General features: G+C 46.0%; 1 protein-coding gene across 1 annotated transcript; it reads left to right on the forward strand.

Annotated features, from left to right (window-relative positions):
• The first annotated feature begins 11,624 nt into the window (after positions 1-11,624).
• LOC101073166 (beta-1,3-N-acetylglucosaminyltransferase lunatic fringe-like) lies at positions 11,625-17,177 on the forward strand. The gene is made up of 8 exons (XM_029850559.1): positions 11,625-12,097; positions 14,086-14,134; positions 14,704-14,806; positions 14,891-15,044; positions 15,139-15,218; positions 15,301-15,460; positions 15,549-15,634; positions 16,008-17,177. Exons 1-8 carry the CDS (start codon positions 11,738-11,740, stop codon positions 16,066-16,068), a joined length of 1,053 nt encoding a protein of 350 aa, XP_029706419.1. The 5' UTR covers positions 11,625-11,737; the 3' UTR covers positions 16,069-17,177.
• Positions 17,178-17,326: the final 149 nt, after the last annotated feature.

Raw genomic sequence — 17,326 nt, forward strand, 5'->3', positions numbered from 1 at the left:
TATACAACGCGTCCTGACACGGCAGCTGTAATTGCTGCCTTTTTTGTTATTCGGTTTGTTCGGCATCCTGCATTCGCAATAAATGTACATTTCGGCCTGGTTTTCTGCACCGCAAAACCGGAAATTAACCGGTTTCTTCTCACCGTGGTGGAGCCACTCTGTCGTCTCTCAACGTTGTGAAATTAATCAAATTCACTAAAGCTAAGGTCCAGATGTGGCATTGAAGTGTTTGATTGAAAGCATTCGTTTCAATAACAGGTTTTTTCTGACTTTCACCGAGTTACATTTCAGATGTATTTTTGGGCTGCTTCAGAGCAAAATAAGTATATTTTTATTAGATTGATTCATATGAGGTTATTAGGAACTGATGAACAAACAGGGTCTAATGTAAAAAAAAAAAAAAAGCCAGCTTTCCTTGAGATCTTTCTGGAGAGCAGACATCACTGATGTGAACATCGTCTCAGATGAGTGTTTACAGATCAAACTACGGTGATTTAAATTCCACCACCTCCTTTCTGTCTTTGTGTGGTTGCAGTTAAAATGGCAGGAACATCAGGTACTTTGTCTTCCCCAGCCACCTACTCTGCTGTAGACACCTTTCATATTTCTTTGTATTGCCTTTCTTATTCCCCTGGTCTGTGTGCGTGCACGTGGCTAACGCAGGTGTGTTTGGGAAAATTGGACCACAGCTGAGAAGTATTCATGTTTTTCTGATTGTTTCGGTGGAGGGGTCAGAGCTGTTTCCACCAGCTTTTGAAGCTCGAGTTTCAAGGCTACAAGCATTATTTCTTTATTATTTATTAATTCTGGAGTCGCTAAGCTCATCCCTCGGCTGGGCAATCATAGGCTGTTGAACAGATCCAATCACCCGTCTCTCAACATATAAGTGAAGCCCAGCGCAGCGTGTTGGGATTTAAGGCGACAGGAAAATCATCGGGACCATCTCAGGTATTAATATTCATGATTCAACTCCCTGAAACCCCGCTAACGACACCACATCTGATGACTCAGCATGTTTTCAGCGGCACCACGAAGAACATGAACTCAACTACCTTGATTAGCATTAACTTTCTTTTATAACTCTTCTGTAAATATCATACATTTATTTAAAGGGTTCTGGGCTCCGTTCTGCAGGACCTGAACATAGAACATGGGCATTGCTTTTAATTAGACTATAAATTAATGATGCTCATGGGTGTAAACGTGCAGCAGAAGACCTCGTCATGCCTCTTGTATTAGGACAGCGTCCCCTATCGCCCTGGTCTGGAACTGGCAGCAGGACGGGATATAACCCATAAACTGATTGAAACTAATGCCGATTAGATTTGAAAGTTTACCTATTTGATTTAAAATTGACATTTATATTATATACAGGTTACTCCGACCTCTGAAAACAGGCTGAAACAAACAGCCAGGGGGCGCCCATACAAGACAAACGATGGAGGGATGTAAGGGGAGACCTGATGTGCATGTGTTTGTGTGTGCGAGGAGGAAGTGGAGGTATTCAAAAGAGCCTGATGGCATCGCACAGCCTGATTAGAACCTGTTCAATGGGGGGGGGGGGGGGGGGGGGGGGGGTGCTGCAGGGTGAGTAAATCACGCCGCCCGCTGCTTCATGGTCACCAAGGGATAGGAGATAGAAAAATACCAACGTAAACACCTGCGATCATAGTAATAATGTGTATGGTGATCATTCGTGCACGTTTATGTGGCACGTTGGAGACAGAGGCTGCAGCACCCCCTAGTGATAAGAAATCGATATGTCACACGGAAACCTGATTTGTCCCAACGACCCTGACCCTGTTACCCTGTGGGTAAACGACCTCATCATTCATGTATTCCCTCATTATTCATTCATATAGGTGCTTTTATTTTGAAATTCTTTCTGCAGGCCTTTTTCAATTGCTCCCGAACTCACAATTTGACATTTTTAAAGGTCTCAGCATTAAGTGGTGACTTTTAATATGTTGTGTGGAGGCATTTTCCCATTCTACTGCTGGGACTTGCTTTTTTTCTGCTTTTTCTGTTGATCAAGGATGAGCCTGAAACTAGTTTTAAGAACATCCTTGAGTAATTCTGCCCATGACAGAACAGATACCCCTCCTGCAGGAGAATAAAACTAATCAGGAGGCAAGGTAGAAACGTTCTTTGTTCTTCTTCCATGAATTTCGTTTGGAGTGCAGCTGCATCTGTTCTCAGTTTCAGACCTCCACGCCTGCTTCTCATTTTTCTGCAACCATTCAGCTTCTCTTTGATGTAAACATGGGATTTTCCTTTTGTTTTTACTGAAGAATCTGAAACAGTGACATCTGATAAAGATGTTTCTGATTGAAAACTGATCTGAGTAGATATTAAACTGACCACATCTGAAGCTTTCCCGCTCAGCAGAGCATCGGCAATCAACCTGAGGAGCTTTAAAGGACGAGCTGCCAGAACAAAAAATGGACCCAACCTTAAAGAGGCTATGTTCGTCTGCTTGGCATTCTGGAAGTTCTGTATTGTGCGATAACATCCCCCCCCCCCAACGAAGCCTTAATTAAATCACCCGTGGCAGATTTGCTTGGTCGGGAGCTCCACAGGGTTGCTGGACATTTTATGGTCAGCTGAGTCACCGGAGTTGGAGCAGCTCGACAAAAAGAGGAGCTTTACAAATTGCACCGCTCGTCCTGCTGATCAATAAGCATTTTCTCTGCTGTGCTTTGAATCCAATCTGCTCACTCAGGCCTCCTGGAATGATAACCAAAAAAAAGACTCCAAGTATTTCAGAGGATTAAGGCAGCTTTTGTCTACAGGACTGTAAAGAGATTGAACTCCAGATATGGTCCGGCATTATCTTAATCTGACCACGGAGCGGTCCGCACATCTGCTGTGACACTCCAAGGCTCCTTTTGATCGCCCCCCAACCCCCCACCCCCCTTCTTTGGGCCCGCAGACAACTTTATTTGGAAGGCTTTTGCAACTGGCCGGAGAAACCTCGCTCGCACGCAGAGTCGGGATGGCAGCTGTGCTAAAAATGATTTACAGTACATGTCCCCGGGGCTGTTTGCTTATCAGTGTCAGTGGAAAGTGTTGCACTGTGAGGGCAGAGCCGATGCTGCATTCACATGTGACCGCGTGAGAGAACGGATCGCAAACAAACTCAAACAAACCCAATCAGTCCTGCAAGGGTCCTCAGCAAGAGGGAAATAGAGTCCTTACACGGGGGTGGCGGGGGAATTAGCAGTCAGGCAACGGCTGCATAATGACAGCATATGGCGTTTCTTTTCAGGATTTTAAGACCTTAACATACACAGCTTGTCTCTGTTTATCATCTGTGAACCAGGCTAATCCGAGCCTGATAGTTATCTCATAGCAGCACTACCTGAATGTGAAAACGCTTCCATTTACACTTGCTTTCGGGTTCCAGGAGTGAAAACACCCCTGCGTTGCACCACAGCAGGCAGCTACCAAGGAGAACTGTATCTCTTCTGAACATCAATAGCATTGGACTCAGTGTAGGTATAGGAAAAATGGGCTGTTTCACCCTCTGATCTGCTGCAGAATGATAAACAGGGAGCAGAACGGCTGCGGAAAATGAAAAGAGGAGCCGGTCGTGACGATAAATCGGATGCTGTCAATATTCTGGGCCCTTAGCAAGCGCGTGTTTGATGAAACTGGCGGCGACGAGAGATTCGTAGGTGTCAGAGCGATGCAACACATGTGCAGCACGCCTGTTTGGAGCAGGGTGATAAGATAGGGCCGTGCCGACGTCGCCAACACGTTCACACAAAAACAGGAAGGTGTCCTTTGATATCAGCCTCACCTCGCATTTCCCCAAATTTGGTGTAGAAGGCCAGCGCTGCCACGGTGCAGCTTCACTGACAAAAGCATGTCCTCGGTGCCTTAGCAGACGTGTATAAAAGCACATTCTAAACAGGAGCTCGTTCTGAAAAATCTCTCTGTGTTGAATCATGCCTGAATTCCCTCAACTCCACCACTGTCTGGATAGGAATTCGGATCAAACTGGAACAGGCGGATATGAAGAGCGGGGACGTTATGGAGAGCTATCTTAAATGACCGCCTTTAATTAAATAGGATGAAGGAGGAGACACGCAGCAGTAATGGCTGTGGGACACGGACAAATCTGACACTATATATATATATATAATCCCTCCATGTGTTATAGAGATTCATAAATCCAAGGCTATTAAAAGCAAAGGAACTTAATTACAGATTCAATACCTCATTCTTTTGCCTTGTCAATAGCCTTTGATGAGCGGTCTAGTGTAATTAACAGCGTAATCCTCACAGCAAACCCAGGTTAGATTACTTTTATTGAACACTAAATGTATCGCCCGTATTAGATTTACTGATTAGAAAAGGTTTTCGACACAACACACGGCTAAATCTTTGTCCCCGCCAGAGCAACGAGTTCTTTTTTTCCCCAAGGTCAAAAAGATTGAAGACGTACAAGCGCACGATTTGCTTTGATTGGTTTTTCATTATTTTTTGGGTTCTACAAAGCGAAATGATTATGAATAGAAAGTTCTGCTGTTGAAGGTGTTTGTTGAGACTACATATAAACCAGCCTATTGCAGCAGTCAGGGGGGGCATCAGCAGTAAGGAATCGGGTTCCTTTTCCAATAACTGCAGGAAAGAGGTGAAGGAAGTGGTCTGAGTCTCCGTGTTTTCTCATCTTGAGCTGTTGTTATTGTGCCTGAGTGGCGACAGAACAACAGTTGATGCTCCCATCACTTGTTCTTTTTCATCGTCGCCCAATCAGGCGGTTCTGGCTGACCGCCACTTCATCCAATCACTCGTCTCCTTCCTCACATATGAAGCTTTTATCATTCTGCCCAGCGTGAAACAACCAGTCTCATCATTTCTTCATTTATTGAAAATCATCAACCGCCATCAACGCCAGCGTCACCAGCCAAGGGAAGAATTTCTTGACGGTGTCATCAGGTGGCGACTTGATCAGAACATCACCTTGCAGAGTGATTCTTCTTCTTTTTTTAAAGATTAGACCAAATTCTCTAATAATAAATCCAAACACATCAGAAGTGTCAGCGGAGGTCAGTGGTGAAAGAGAATCTGGTTGTTTAGTTGTACATCTACAGTTAGAAAGAGCTGGATTACACATGCAGAAGCTAGCGTGCTAGCATGTTTTATTGTCTGAGAAAAAGACAAAAAAGAGTGTCCAACACTCTCCTCATCCGCTCTTTTGCTTCACAGTTTTATCAAAGGAGGTCAACTGGCATTTTGGCTTCAAGGTGTGAGTGCTTGAAAAATAGCAAGTAAATGAATAATAATAAATAAACTCTAACAGTTAATTCCCTAACTGCCAACGAATGGAAGTGAAAGTGGCGAAGTCATCGAAATGAACAGTTTTCTGCAAATATAATTAGCAGGACACAGCAGTGCATTTAGCCTCATTGTAATTCTATAAATGGTGGCACAATGTTTATCACATTTCACCCTTCACAACCTTTAAATAATTCATGTGGCCTCACACGCGCCAGGTGGGGTTGAGAGTTGAATGAAAACCATTAAATTAGAGGGGAAAGCTGGTTTAAAAAGACAAAAGCTGATTTATTTGTCTCTCACGTCCTCACCTCCACTTATACAATCACGGCACAAGCAAAAATGGCTGTTTTTTTTGTCATAAACACTTCAGTATTTCACCTTAATTTCAGTCAGTTGAGTTTGAAACACACAACTGTGTCGCCAAGGTTGAGAGACGCTTTTATCTGTTTCAATTTCACGTCATTTTAGAAGATTTACTTTTCATTTTTCAGACCATGTCCTTCCCAGCGTGACCGTTCTGCGTCTCCACACACAGACCAGTGTCTCTCCTGCATTTGTCACGGCTGAGTGTGAGCGCACATGTGTGTCTGTGTGTGTGTGTGTGTGTGTCTGTGTGTGTGTGTATGGATTTCAGAGAGGTGAAAGGTTAAAGGTGAATCACCAGAGGAGGCAGAACAAATGTCTGGTGGGTCAGTACAGGTTTATGACTTAAATCCAGTACAAAAGCAGTGAGGTGAGCTCTTTGTTCCCTCTTCATCTTTAGCATGCGTGAAGCTTTTGCCTCCAAGTCACAGATGAACACAACAGCCTATTTAAAGCTGCTGCAGGGACACAAATCTGTTTGTTTCGAGAAACCTGCCTGAATAATAGAAATGATCAAAACTAAACGCAAACTAAATCATTTGTGCAGGCAACTCAGTATTTATCACCTCATTTTGGTAAATCTAAAAAAGGTCAGCTCAAATTCTCTAGTGCGCAAATATTGTGCTTGTGTGGACGTTTGTGCTCGAAACCATTTTCCAATGTAAAAAGTTAATTTAAAGATGAATTGATTAACCATGACTCTCAGAGTGCTCACCTTCACATTCATTGGTTTTCATTAATCCTTTTCCTTTTACCTGCAGACCCGTGTGTGTGTGTGTGTGTGTGTGTGTGTGTGTGTGTGGTGTTAATTTAGATTGATTAAATGTCTCTCTGAACTAAATGAAACAGTTAATTTCCTTCATCTTTACTATCGAATTCTATCAAGTCATCGTCTACTGAACCCAAACACAGGTCCAAAACCTCAAACAAACCTCATTTCAAGTTGTGGAGACCAGGAAAAAAATGTGCTCATTTGCCTAACGAAATCAACAGTGAACCTCACAAACACACACACACACACACCCTAACAGTCCTACGTCTGCAACCACCTTCAAGTCAACCAAACTAGTAACTGCAGGTCTTTGTTTTTGTCAGGTCCTCATGGAGAACTGCTCCTCTGTTATCTTTTGATTAAGTGAGCAACTGGTGGGATTTAGGGAGCTTTGGCAGACAGTGCAGATGAGTGTCAGGAAGGAGGAGTGAGTGAGTTTGCATCAGTGGTTCTAAATGTTCCATCAATCCAAACAGAGGAACAGTCGGAGATGTTCCGTTCAGTATGTTGCAGTTCGCTGTGGGTCGGGACAATTGCGTAATTGGAACCTCAAGTATCTCCACTCCTGAAGTCAGTTGTGGCACCAGATATTGCAAGAACAAAGACTAACATATCCTGCGGGTTACCATGGAAACACATCAAATCTCTAACAATTCCAGAAAGGTTTTTTGTTGTGATTTTGAGTGTGTGAACAGGTTAGCGTAATTTTCCATTGGCCGCCTCAGTCAGTGATTTAGCATTTCCTGAAGAAAGTTCTTGTGCGACCGTAAATATTCCAATAATAATCCTTTGCCAGAAAGTGCTGCTAAAACTGTAGGAAATAATCCAAATGAGTCACTTCCTGTTGTGGGGGACAGTCAGTGTTGGCCTCAGAATATCAGCAACTGTTGCTGCTGCTGCTCAGCAAACCATCCAGCCGCACCAAGGGGCCATTTGGACTCTGTAACCTACCTGATGTGTATGGTTCTGAACTGTGGGAGGGAAGTAGAGGGTCCAAGCTGGAGGTAATAAGCGTTTTATAAGGATGCTGCGCTAACCTCTGCAATGCCGTGGCGCCCAGGACCTACATGCTAATGTGACAGCTATACACACGGAAACCTCAATACTCAAGTTTAACAGTTTAAATGTCAAATCTGTCCATCACACGAAAACACACATACACACACACACACACGCACACACACACACACACACACACACACATACACACACAAACACACACTTATTAAACCAACTACTGTGAAATCTTGTGATCAGGGATTCTGTGCTGAATTCCCCTGGGAATGTACAGTGTCTCCTACTGCCTTTTACACACACACACACACACACACACACACACACACACACACACACACACACACAGACTCTGGGTGGTATGAGCAGTTGTGATATCACTTAATGGACTCACATGGTCCAAGTTAATCAGCTTTGGCTAAGTAGCTGCTAGGTCATCCATGAAGCTTTATTTCTGTTTTTGATTAATCCTGCGATTATGACTCCCCTTTTTTGCTTTTGTAGCCCGGAAACTTGAGCACCTCCAAACATTTTTACTATCATCATCATCATCATTATCATCATCATTACCACCACAAGCAGCAGCGGCAGGAACAAACTTTATTTGTAATAACAGACAAAAGATGGTTAAATTACATTCTGATGGTGTTTGTCCTCTTAAAAACTGAGGCCTGAGTATTTTAATGAGAAACACATGACTCTACAGTCCTGGTTAGGATGACAGGAGCTCTTGTTGAGGCAGCGCGCGCACACACACACACACACACACACACACACACACACACACACAGGCGCTCGGGTAAACACGCAGGCTTATGATTCGGAGTAAGAATATGAAAAAAGTTCTTTGCGAGGTTTTATTTTGTCCATAGAGGAAAAGCAAAGTGTTGTGGTGATGTTATGACAGACACGTGAAAGAGGAGCGGTGGGCAGATAAATCTGGCGAGACCTCACACACGTTCCACTGCTGACCTAAGTGGAAAAACAAGTTGATCGGAGAAGTTTGTCTCCTTTAGACAGCCCATCCTCCCTCTCTGTTGCAGGTTCTTTTTCCATTTACAACCGTCATGAACTGCTAAATTCTCCACAATTGTCAGTGACTCAGCGCTCAAGGTCTATTTTCTCTGCTGCAGGATTCTGGAATCAATGTTTTGTAATCAGAGCGACAGGTAGAGCGCACCAAGGGGCTTCAGCAGGTCAGATTCCTGCTTTTTAGTTGGTGGACAGGAGACATTTTTTCTTTCTGAAGAGTTTCAGAAGAATACGTCAAACATGTTGACAGAAGCGAGTCTATTTGCGAGCTGAAGCTTTATTCTTGAACGCTAAAGAATGCTCTCAAAGCATTCCTGATTCATTCACCTCCATATTCTTACAGCCCTTGGATTCCTTTTGAAGAGAAACCTGCAGCTAAGTCGGTGCTCTGTGGTCATGCTGCAAGGCGGCGAAGCTTTGATCACATAAGACATGAAAGTGTGGTCAGGGGTCAGTGGTGATGAGCGTGAAAGCAGGCACGTGTCCATTCCACATACAAGAAGGGTCTATAAGCAGGTGGAAGATGAAGAAAAACAAACCGGAGTACAGCAACTTCAGGCAAAAATACTCAATCAACGCCACGTGCACGTGTCCCTGCCCTGTAATCAAGTTCACCATTAACTGTAGTTGAAATTTGTAATTGAATTTGCCCCCATGTCTTCAGATTCATTTTAAACCAGCCACCAGAAAGATTGAGCAATGTTTTCCCATATTTCAGATGACAGCTACAGATGTTTCCGTCCTCGAGTGTCGGGAAGAGCTCTTTATTCCAGGACGATGCTGGAAATTATATAGAGTGTGGCAGCTAAGCAGCACATTCTCTTGGCTTTGATTTCCTCACAGCAAATCGGTGCCACCACAGGCCTGAAGTTGAGTATTTATGTGGAGAACATTGTGGTTGGTGGCAGCTGAATAGAAGATGAACGAAGAACCTCTATTTATAGTCTCATCACAAGCTCTGTTTATGTGCTCGCTGCTCTTTCCTGCTCTTTTAGCCCGTATGTTTGGCTCTAAACCAACGTTTTCTCTGGGTCAGAGCGAAACAGCAGGTCTCAGCTCCAGGATTTCAGCCCCTCAGACCTCTTTTTTTTTCTCTTTCGTTTTGTTGCTGCAGGAGAGCAAGGTCACAGTTTTCCGACCCTCAAGTTTGGGCTTTTCCTTCTCACTTCCTCTCACCCTTTGAATGACAACAACTAGGGGGAAAAAAAATCGCCTCCCGAAGTTCCCGAGATCACTTTCATCTGCAGGTTGAAATTAATAGAGGATCGAGTACTGCTTAAATGTGGTTATTCCCTTGAAAGAAGAAACTGCTGCGTGATTGCTGCTGGGACGAAGAACAAACGGGAAGTTCTGCTCCGACCTTTTTTCCAAATATTGGGGAAGGGGGGGGGGGGGGGGGGGTCAGTCATGGGGAAATCTTTATATCAAAAACACTGAAAACTTTTTTTAGCAGCTGTGAAAAGAGGTTTTGTGGCAGGTTTGCCATGAGGAAGAGAGCCTTGTTTTCCATTTGGAGCGAGGGCAGATTCTGATGCAGATCCACATCAAGAGGAACCACATCAGACACAGATATTGGCATCTGCAGGGACGGAGACATTTGCCTCCTGTAACGGGTTATTTGGATTTAAATAAAGCAGCCTATTAGAAGTTTTAAAAAAAAGTGGGCTTCGACCTGAGTCATTAAGTCAGAACAGATTTTTGTAATTAAGTAGAAAAATAAATTCTCTGGTTATCGACACCAGAGAGGAAGAGTTTATCTTAAACCAGGTTTGAGCTAAAATTGGAATACTGAGGCGAGGCTGAGCAGGTGGCAACAATCTGGAGAGAAAAGCAAGATGACACAGCTACATTCACCAGATGATTTTCACTCGGAAACAGTGCAAATCACAAATGAAGTAAACAAAGCAGCTTTGACGGTGCTGAAATCAGTGAAATGGACCTGAAACCAAGAAAACCCTGGCACGTAAGCCTGAAAACAAAGAAAAACATTTCTAAATTCCTTCAGAAAGGACGTTTAAGAAAACTGTAAATATATTCTCCTGTGCGTCACATCAGGGCCATCTCAAAAACACCTGTAAATAATAGACAGGAAATTCGTCTGTGCGGCCTGACAGAAACATGTTTACTGGAAGGAATGAACCTTAAGAAAGCCCCATTTATTTATTTTTCATTCTTCATCCTGAAAGTTCTGACTCACTTAAACCAAAGGGTGCTTTTAACGTTCTGGGTGAATAACCATCGTCTGTTGTCAGCAAATGCATGTGACCAGCTTGGAATTTTGGGAGGATTTTCTAAACATCTTGTTCTCAGTTGATACATTGTGCAGCCCAGCAGCTCCTTAATGTCTCCTCATCTTCCACACTGCTTCTTTGGTGCACGAAAATATAAACAGTTTAAAACAAAAGAACCACACAAACAGGTTCAAATCTTCACGTACAGCAATAATGACAAAGCTGGATTGCAGTTAAATCCGTTTTTCTCTACGTATAATTTGTTTTTCAGCCTAGTCTTGACTCCTAAATCCAGTTTCACAGTATTTCTGTGTGCTGGACCTTAACTGACGCCGGCTGGTGGCTCAACGGAGCTTAAATAGCAGAGACAAACTGCACATTATTAGAGAGGAGGCATTCCTTACATGTTTGGTGCATCTGGCAGTGTGTGTGTGCGTGCGTGTGTGTGTGTGTGTGCAGTTGGCAGCACTACACACACTCTGATATCACAGCCTACCACATCTGTCCACTTGGAGAGTTCCCCAGCATGCCTCCACACAAGCAGGGCAAGGACGATTTTTGCAAAGAAAGCAACACAAACTAAGACACGAACTAAAGACATTTCTTTCATATTTTAAAATCTGAATCACTTTACATACCGATTTAATTCAGAATCTTCGGTAATTGTTGTGACTTTACGACCGTGCGCATTTGGAAATGTTGAAAATTAGATGAAAAGGTGTAAATAATGTGTAATACAAATATATACAACTATAAATGACTTTTAGGATTTTTTTATTGTTTGATGCCATGTGGCTCATCGCACCACTTACGTGTTAGAAGTCCCCGCCCACACCAAGGGCGCTCCAAACACCCATTGGTTGGAGCAGCTGTGGCCCCGCCCACAGACGGACTCCTTAATTTGTTGGAAAGAGCGCAACAGCAGCCCCACTTTGGGAGGTCAGCCGCCGGGGCACACCAATGTGGCAGCTGCGCTGGTGAAAACACTCATTTCCTCTGTCCGTGGATGAATCTGTGAAAGCAGCCCCCCCCCCCGGTCATGGTGTGGAACCCCGCCAGTGGGGCCCCGAGCCCCCGGGCCGCTGCTGCTACTGCCGTGGTCACTTGCCTGCTTGTGACCGGGATACTTGTCGCTCATGTTGGGCACCCGAGCCGCGGAGAGCCGAGGGAGCCGCCCGCGGGCGCAGCAGCGAGCGGGAAAGCATTTTCGGCATATTTCAGGAAGCTGACTCGGGAGAGGAGAGCCGTGCGCGTCCCGCCGCGGAGGAGTTCAGCCCCGGAGCCGGTGGAGCATCTGTCCCCGTCCGATGTGTTCATAGCGGTGAAAAGCACCCAGAGATACCACCGGGAGAGGCTGGAGCTGCTTCTGGACACATGGATCTCCAGGAGCGCGCAACAGGTGAGCCTCGAACCAATTAGAAAGAACTTCCAAACTACTTTCTTTGAGTCACTGCCCATAAGACCAGTAATCACTTTAAAGAAAAACATGTGCACTTAACGTTCTTCCACATTTTGCCAATCATATGCATCAGATTCAAACTGTTAAATGAATTTATTCCATTGTTGTAAACTAGTTGTTGCATTTGGTAATTGGACGGTAAAGAACACTGCAGAGGTTCCATTTATGACTAAAATAAATACAGCTTATGGCTGTTAACTCAAACATTTTGAATGTTTATGTTTAACACGCACCGAAGGTCAGATGGGCATCATTTTGCCCATCGCTGGAGGGTTATAGGGTTCCTCTCCCCCCTGTCGCAGTCACATGCGAGTTATAAACCCCCCTTAGAAAACTCTGACTCCCTTTGATCCGCCATCGTAAACCAGAGACCTTTGTAGTGTATGAGGGGGAGATCTGAGGGCCGCCAGGCCCCTGATGTGTTGACACAATACTGGTAGGGGGTGAAGGGGGGGGCGGGGACTCAGCCCAGGGTGGCTCAGAAGACCCCTGGACAAGGGGGTCACACATATTCCCTGATGGACCTGATGTACACGTCAGAAGCTCCTCGCCCGTCGGCGTGAGATCCATTTTTTCCGGGGCCTGATCTGTCTGGATCGTGGTGAACTGCAGCCGCCGGCTTCAAAGGCTCCCTGATCCGCTCCAGACCCGCCCGTGGGAGGTCCAACAGCGGCTCCGATCCTCCGGAGGTCTCTTTTCGCGTCTCTGTTGACGCGTAAACAAAGCTCAGCTGATGCGTGTCAGCGGGCCGCCGCTCTCACGCTCAGGTGGGGGAAACCTTACCTGTTTCCCAGACACGCCTCCGCGCCGCCAGACTGCTGAGTAATGGAAAACACACAGGTTCTCACCGTTGAACCCTCGCAGGAAGGCCCTGGGAGCTCGCCAGATTTCTCACGGGAAGCTAAAAAAAGGAGCAAACACACGCCGGCGCTCTGACACAGACCCCCCCCCTGCCTCAGGTGTGTTGTCCTGAGATACCTTCATCCATCAGGCAGATCTTTTTCCTTCTCTTTGACCTCTACCCCCCCCCCCCCCCAGCTCAAGTGTACTTTGGTAAACGACACACACTCCTCCAACAGCCCAGCTGCTCTCTGGAGACTTAAGAGGCGGAAAAAGAAAAAAAAAATGCTGACAAAACCTCACAGCTGGCTGGCTGGTTTTTGTTCGGCCCCTTTTTTCCAACCCCCGGGCTGCGCAGCGGCCAGAGGTTATTTCAGGTTTGCGCTGCTCAGCAGGATGTTCCCTCCGACTTTCCCTCAGATCAGCTGACGGCCTCTAAGATCCTTGAAGTATTGATCCGTTGACGTGCAGGAGGACTCCAGAGACGTACACGTTTCTCAGTATTGTTTAAAATGGCAGCTCGGGCGTCTTCATCGGGGCAACAACTCTCTTCACCAGCGGGTGGCAGACATGGGGTCAAGAGGGGAAATGGGCAACGTCACTGAATATTAGCTCACATACACGAATGGTGCTAATGCTAATTCACCCAGTCGGAGAATAAGCCTCACTGAGGGGACCTGATCTTGGGTCTATTCAACATGACTCCATGTTGTGGTGGGTTTAATTTCAGAGCCATGAGACAATATTTACATGCTGCTCTCAGGCTGCACCCAGGGAGCGTGTCTACTTCCAGTGGAAAGTTGAGGGGTCTGCACACACACACACACACACACACAATCACTCATCGCACAAACACTCATGGACACAAACCCAAATCCAGCTGCCCCGCTGTTGATAGACAAGAGGCTGACCTTTGTCCTGGCCTTCATCCAACATCGTTTGTGTGTGTGTGTGTGTGTGTGTGTGGGTGTGTGTGTGTGTGTGTGTGTGTGTGTAACAGTCACCCATGAACAATGATGGCCAGAGCTTCTGTGTGTGTCTGTTTCCCTGCTGAGATAACACGAACTGTTTGTGTTTTTTTCCCACAGACGTACGTGTTCAGCGATGGAGAGGACGAGCAGCTGAGGAAAAGGATGGGTGAGCTGCACACACACACACACACACACAAACCAGGAAGCAGCGGTGTTATCTGGAACGTGTAGACAGGAAGTCAGTCCAGGCTGCTGAGTGGGCAACCCCATGTTTCCATGGAGTGCAGGAAGTTGCTGTACTTCAGTTGGATCAACAGCCTCACTAATAAAACTCTTCCTTTCTGTCATTATTCTCACTTTATGACCAAGAAACAACAGCAAATATGATCCAGTCGTCTTGAACCCGGCTGCTGCTGGTTGTCTTCCCCCTTCGAGACGCGGCGTTAGCTTGTTGTCAGCCACCAGCACTTTCAGATGTAAATGGGACACATATTACAGGCACGCCCGAGAGTTGTCGGGTCACCTCAGGGTCACTTTTAAAATTCCACAGCCTTGTTTAGCTTTTAAAAACTTTAACTGGCCTGTTAGCGGTGTGGCTAAGAGGCTAAGACACTGCTAACAGGCTAACCACCTCACAAAAAGCAGTGAGAAACGTTCTTTTTGGATACGGGAAAATCTTTCTCCTGTTGGTTCTGTGTTTGATTTGTGGTTGTTGTTGTTTGTGTTGATGTCCAGGAGAGCACCTGATCAACACCAACTGCTCAGCAGCTCACAACCGCCAGGCTCTGTCCTGCAAGATGGCGCTGGAGTATGAAACCTTCATCAACTCTGGCAAGAAGTGAGCAAAACACACACACAGACACACACACACACACATACACACACAGGCCCTTTTGCTGACTCGGTGTTGTGAACCTCGCAGGTGGTTCTGTCACGTTGACGATGACAACTACCTGAACGTCGGGCCGCTCCTCAGCCTCCTGTCCCAGCACAGCCACACCCAGGACGTCTACATCGGCCGTCCCAGCCTGGAGCGGCCGATTGAAGCCCCGGAGAACCCCGGAACACCTGGAACGGTAGCTCCGTTTACTCCTGTCTGGTATATCTGAACACTTCCGCTCCGCCCAGAGCGTTGACGTGGCCTGGCGTGTGTTTTGCGTTCCGGCGCAGGTGCGTTTCTGGTTCGCCACGGGCGGAGCGGGATTCTGCCTGAGTCGAGGCCTCGCTCTAAAGATGAAACCCTGGGCCAGGTGAGCCGCCTCCGCCGCACGCGGACAGTCCCGCCGTGTCCGCGGCGCCCTAAATGCCCCCTCTGTCGTATCCCTGCTGCAGTGGCGGCGTTTTCATGGAGACGGCCGAGCGGATCAGCCTCCCGGACGATTGCACCGTCGGCTACATCGTCAACGCGCTGCTCGGCGCCAGCCTCATCCGCTCGCCACTCTTCCACTCGCATTTGGAGAACCTGGGACTGGTGTCAGACATCCACAGTCAGGTACACACCCGTATACAGCGCCGGTACAGCGGGACCAGTGTCTCCAGTATTCTGACGCTCTCTGAACTGGCCGCCTGTTCTCCTTTAGGTGACGCTCAGCTACGGAACGGCGGAGAACAGGAGGAACACGGTCAACCTGAGAGGGCCGTTTTCAGTGAAGGAAGATCCTACGAGGTAAAACGCGATGGTGGGAAATTCCGGCCTGTCCATGAGTCCAACATCCAGACGTTCCCAGAAATATACATCTATTGTTTACGTTCTGGTCCTGTTTCCTGTGGCCGAGCAAATATGAAAGGCAAAGTGATTGTATTTGAAGTCTTCCTGGTATTAAAGTCTGTTTTGTTTTTTTAATTTTCCCCTCATTTTCATATTTGTTCACGTATCTATGACGCTATTGTCTTTTGTACCACTTCTCTCTTTTATGCTGTGGGAGGTTTCCCGTCTTTGTTCATTGTCTCTGACCGATTGTGTCTTATTTTGAAATGCTCAGTCGGCAGCTTCCAGGCATTGTGACTATTATTCCGTATTCATTCCGTCTCTCTCTCAGATTCAGGTCGGTCCATTGTCTGCTGTACCCAGACACCCCCTGGTGCCCCCGGCGGCTTTAACGGCCACCTTGACGGAACGTTGCCTCATACCAGTTTTTCGCTCTTCTCGGGAGGACCAATAATTTCATCCAGGACCAAAGAGATGAGGCCCCTGTGGTGCCCCACAGCTGAGGAGTCTCTGATTGTGTGTGGAAATGCTGGAACTCCTTTTGACTTCTTCGGAAAGTCAATTGTACAAGATGTCACAGGGCCAAAGGCTTGAGATGAAGACTCAAGTTTCTGGATTCAAAATGAAGGACAAAGGCTATTCTATCTCTTTGGCCGGTGAGGTCTCAAACCTGCTGCGACAAACTCTCCACCATGTAAATACACCTGTAAATTTGTTTCAGCTGCTTTATATGAAGGCAAATATTTGCTCGGAAAGTAGCAACACAAGGCCGAACTCAACCAAGCAAGAAACTTCAGAGTTAGCCGCGGCTAGCAGATTGTCATCGCTTTGGAGAAGAAGCAGAATATTGAACATGTTGCTAGTGCATGTAAACCCACTGGGAACTGTGAATGTACAGCCTACTGCAAACCTTTGAGCGTTTATCTCCAGTACCAAACCAGAAGTTTTGTCATCCTCAGCAATATAATTTGTACATACGATGAATACATGAAGGTCGTTAGCATGAGGAGACTCAAAACACATCAATACTCAGCACTTTGTCTCAGTTGCAGCAGCAAGGGAGTTTAACAAGATGGTTTAAGCTGACGTTAAACTGCACTGTTTAGCTCGGCTAAACCAATGAGGAGGGTTGAGCTAATTTCGGTACCCCAAAGAGCCGTCGGAGGCAGTGCAGATGCACTGACCTCGCATTTTTTTGGGCTCTGAAGTCCGATCTGTGCAGATTACAAATGTATAATTGATTGTGTTCTTCCAAAAATGAAGTACCTGTAAGTTTAAAAGGTGGGTTACATGAGCGATGTGTCCCCTTTGATACGCCGTTGACTCATGTTGGGTCGTTGTCTTTCTGCGCTTAACATCAATAAGTCATATATATAAAAAAAATCTGTCCCCTTTTCTTAATGAATGTGTGAAGCATCTTTGCATTGAAACACACCTTTTCCTCTCCAGTATCTGGACTAAATGTAGACATTGATTGAATAAAAGATCTGTGTTAAATGCATGAGTGTGTCTGAGTGAGTGAGTGTAAAGCATAACTAGAACTCTTGACCTCTGATCACACGCAAGCATGTTATCTGATGGAGCTTTACACATGGAACGTCAGAGATAAAGGAACAGAGGGCTGTTCGTGTGTGCTTCTGTGGACTGGAG

This window comes from Takifugu rubripes, chromosome 17 (assembly GCF_901000725.2).
Source record: "Takifugu rubripes chromosome 17, fTakRub1.2, whole genome shotgun sequence".
In the NCBI taxonomy this organism is placed as follows: domain Eukaryota; kingdom Metazoa; phylum Chordata; class Actinopteri; order Tetraodontiformes; family Tetraodontidae; genus Takifugu; species Takifugu rubripes.

What these genes read in the sequence shown, in the direction of transcription:
- LOC101073166 (XM_029850559.1), top strand. Translation starts at nt 11,738, where the DNA reads ATGGTGTGGAACCCCGCCAGTGGGGCCCCGAGCCCCCGGGCCGCTGCT. An exon ending in TGTCAGACATCCACAGTCAG is followed by an intron (nt 15,461 to 15,548) that starts GTACACACCCGT and finishes GTTCTCCTTTAG; the next exon opens with GTGACGCTCAGCTACGGAAC. An exon ending in GTGAAGGAAGATCCTACGAG is followed by an intron (nt 15,635 to 16,007) that starts GTAAAACGCGAT and finishes TCTCTCTCTCAG; the next exon opens with ATTCAGGTCGGTCCATTGTC.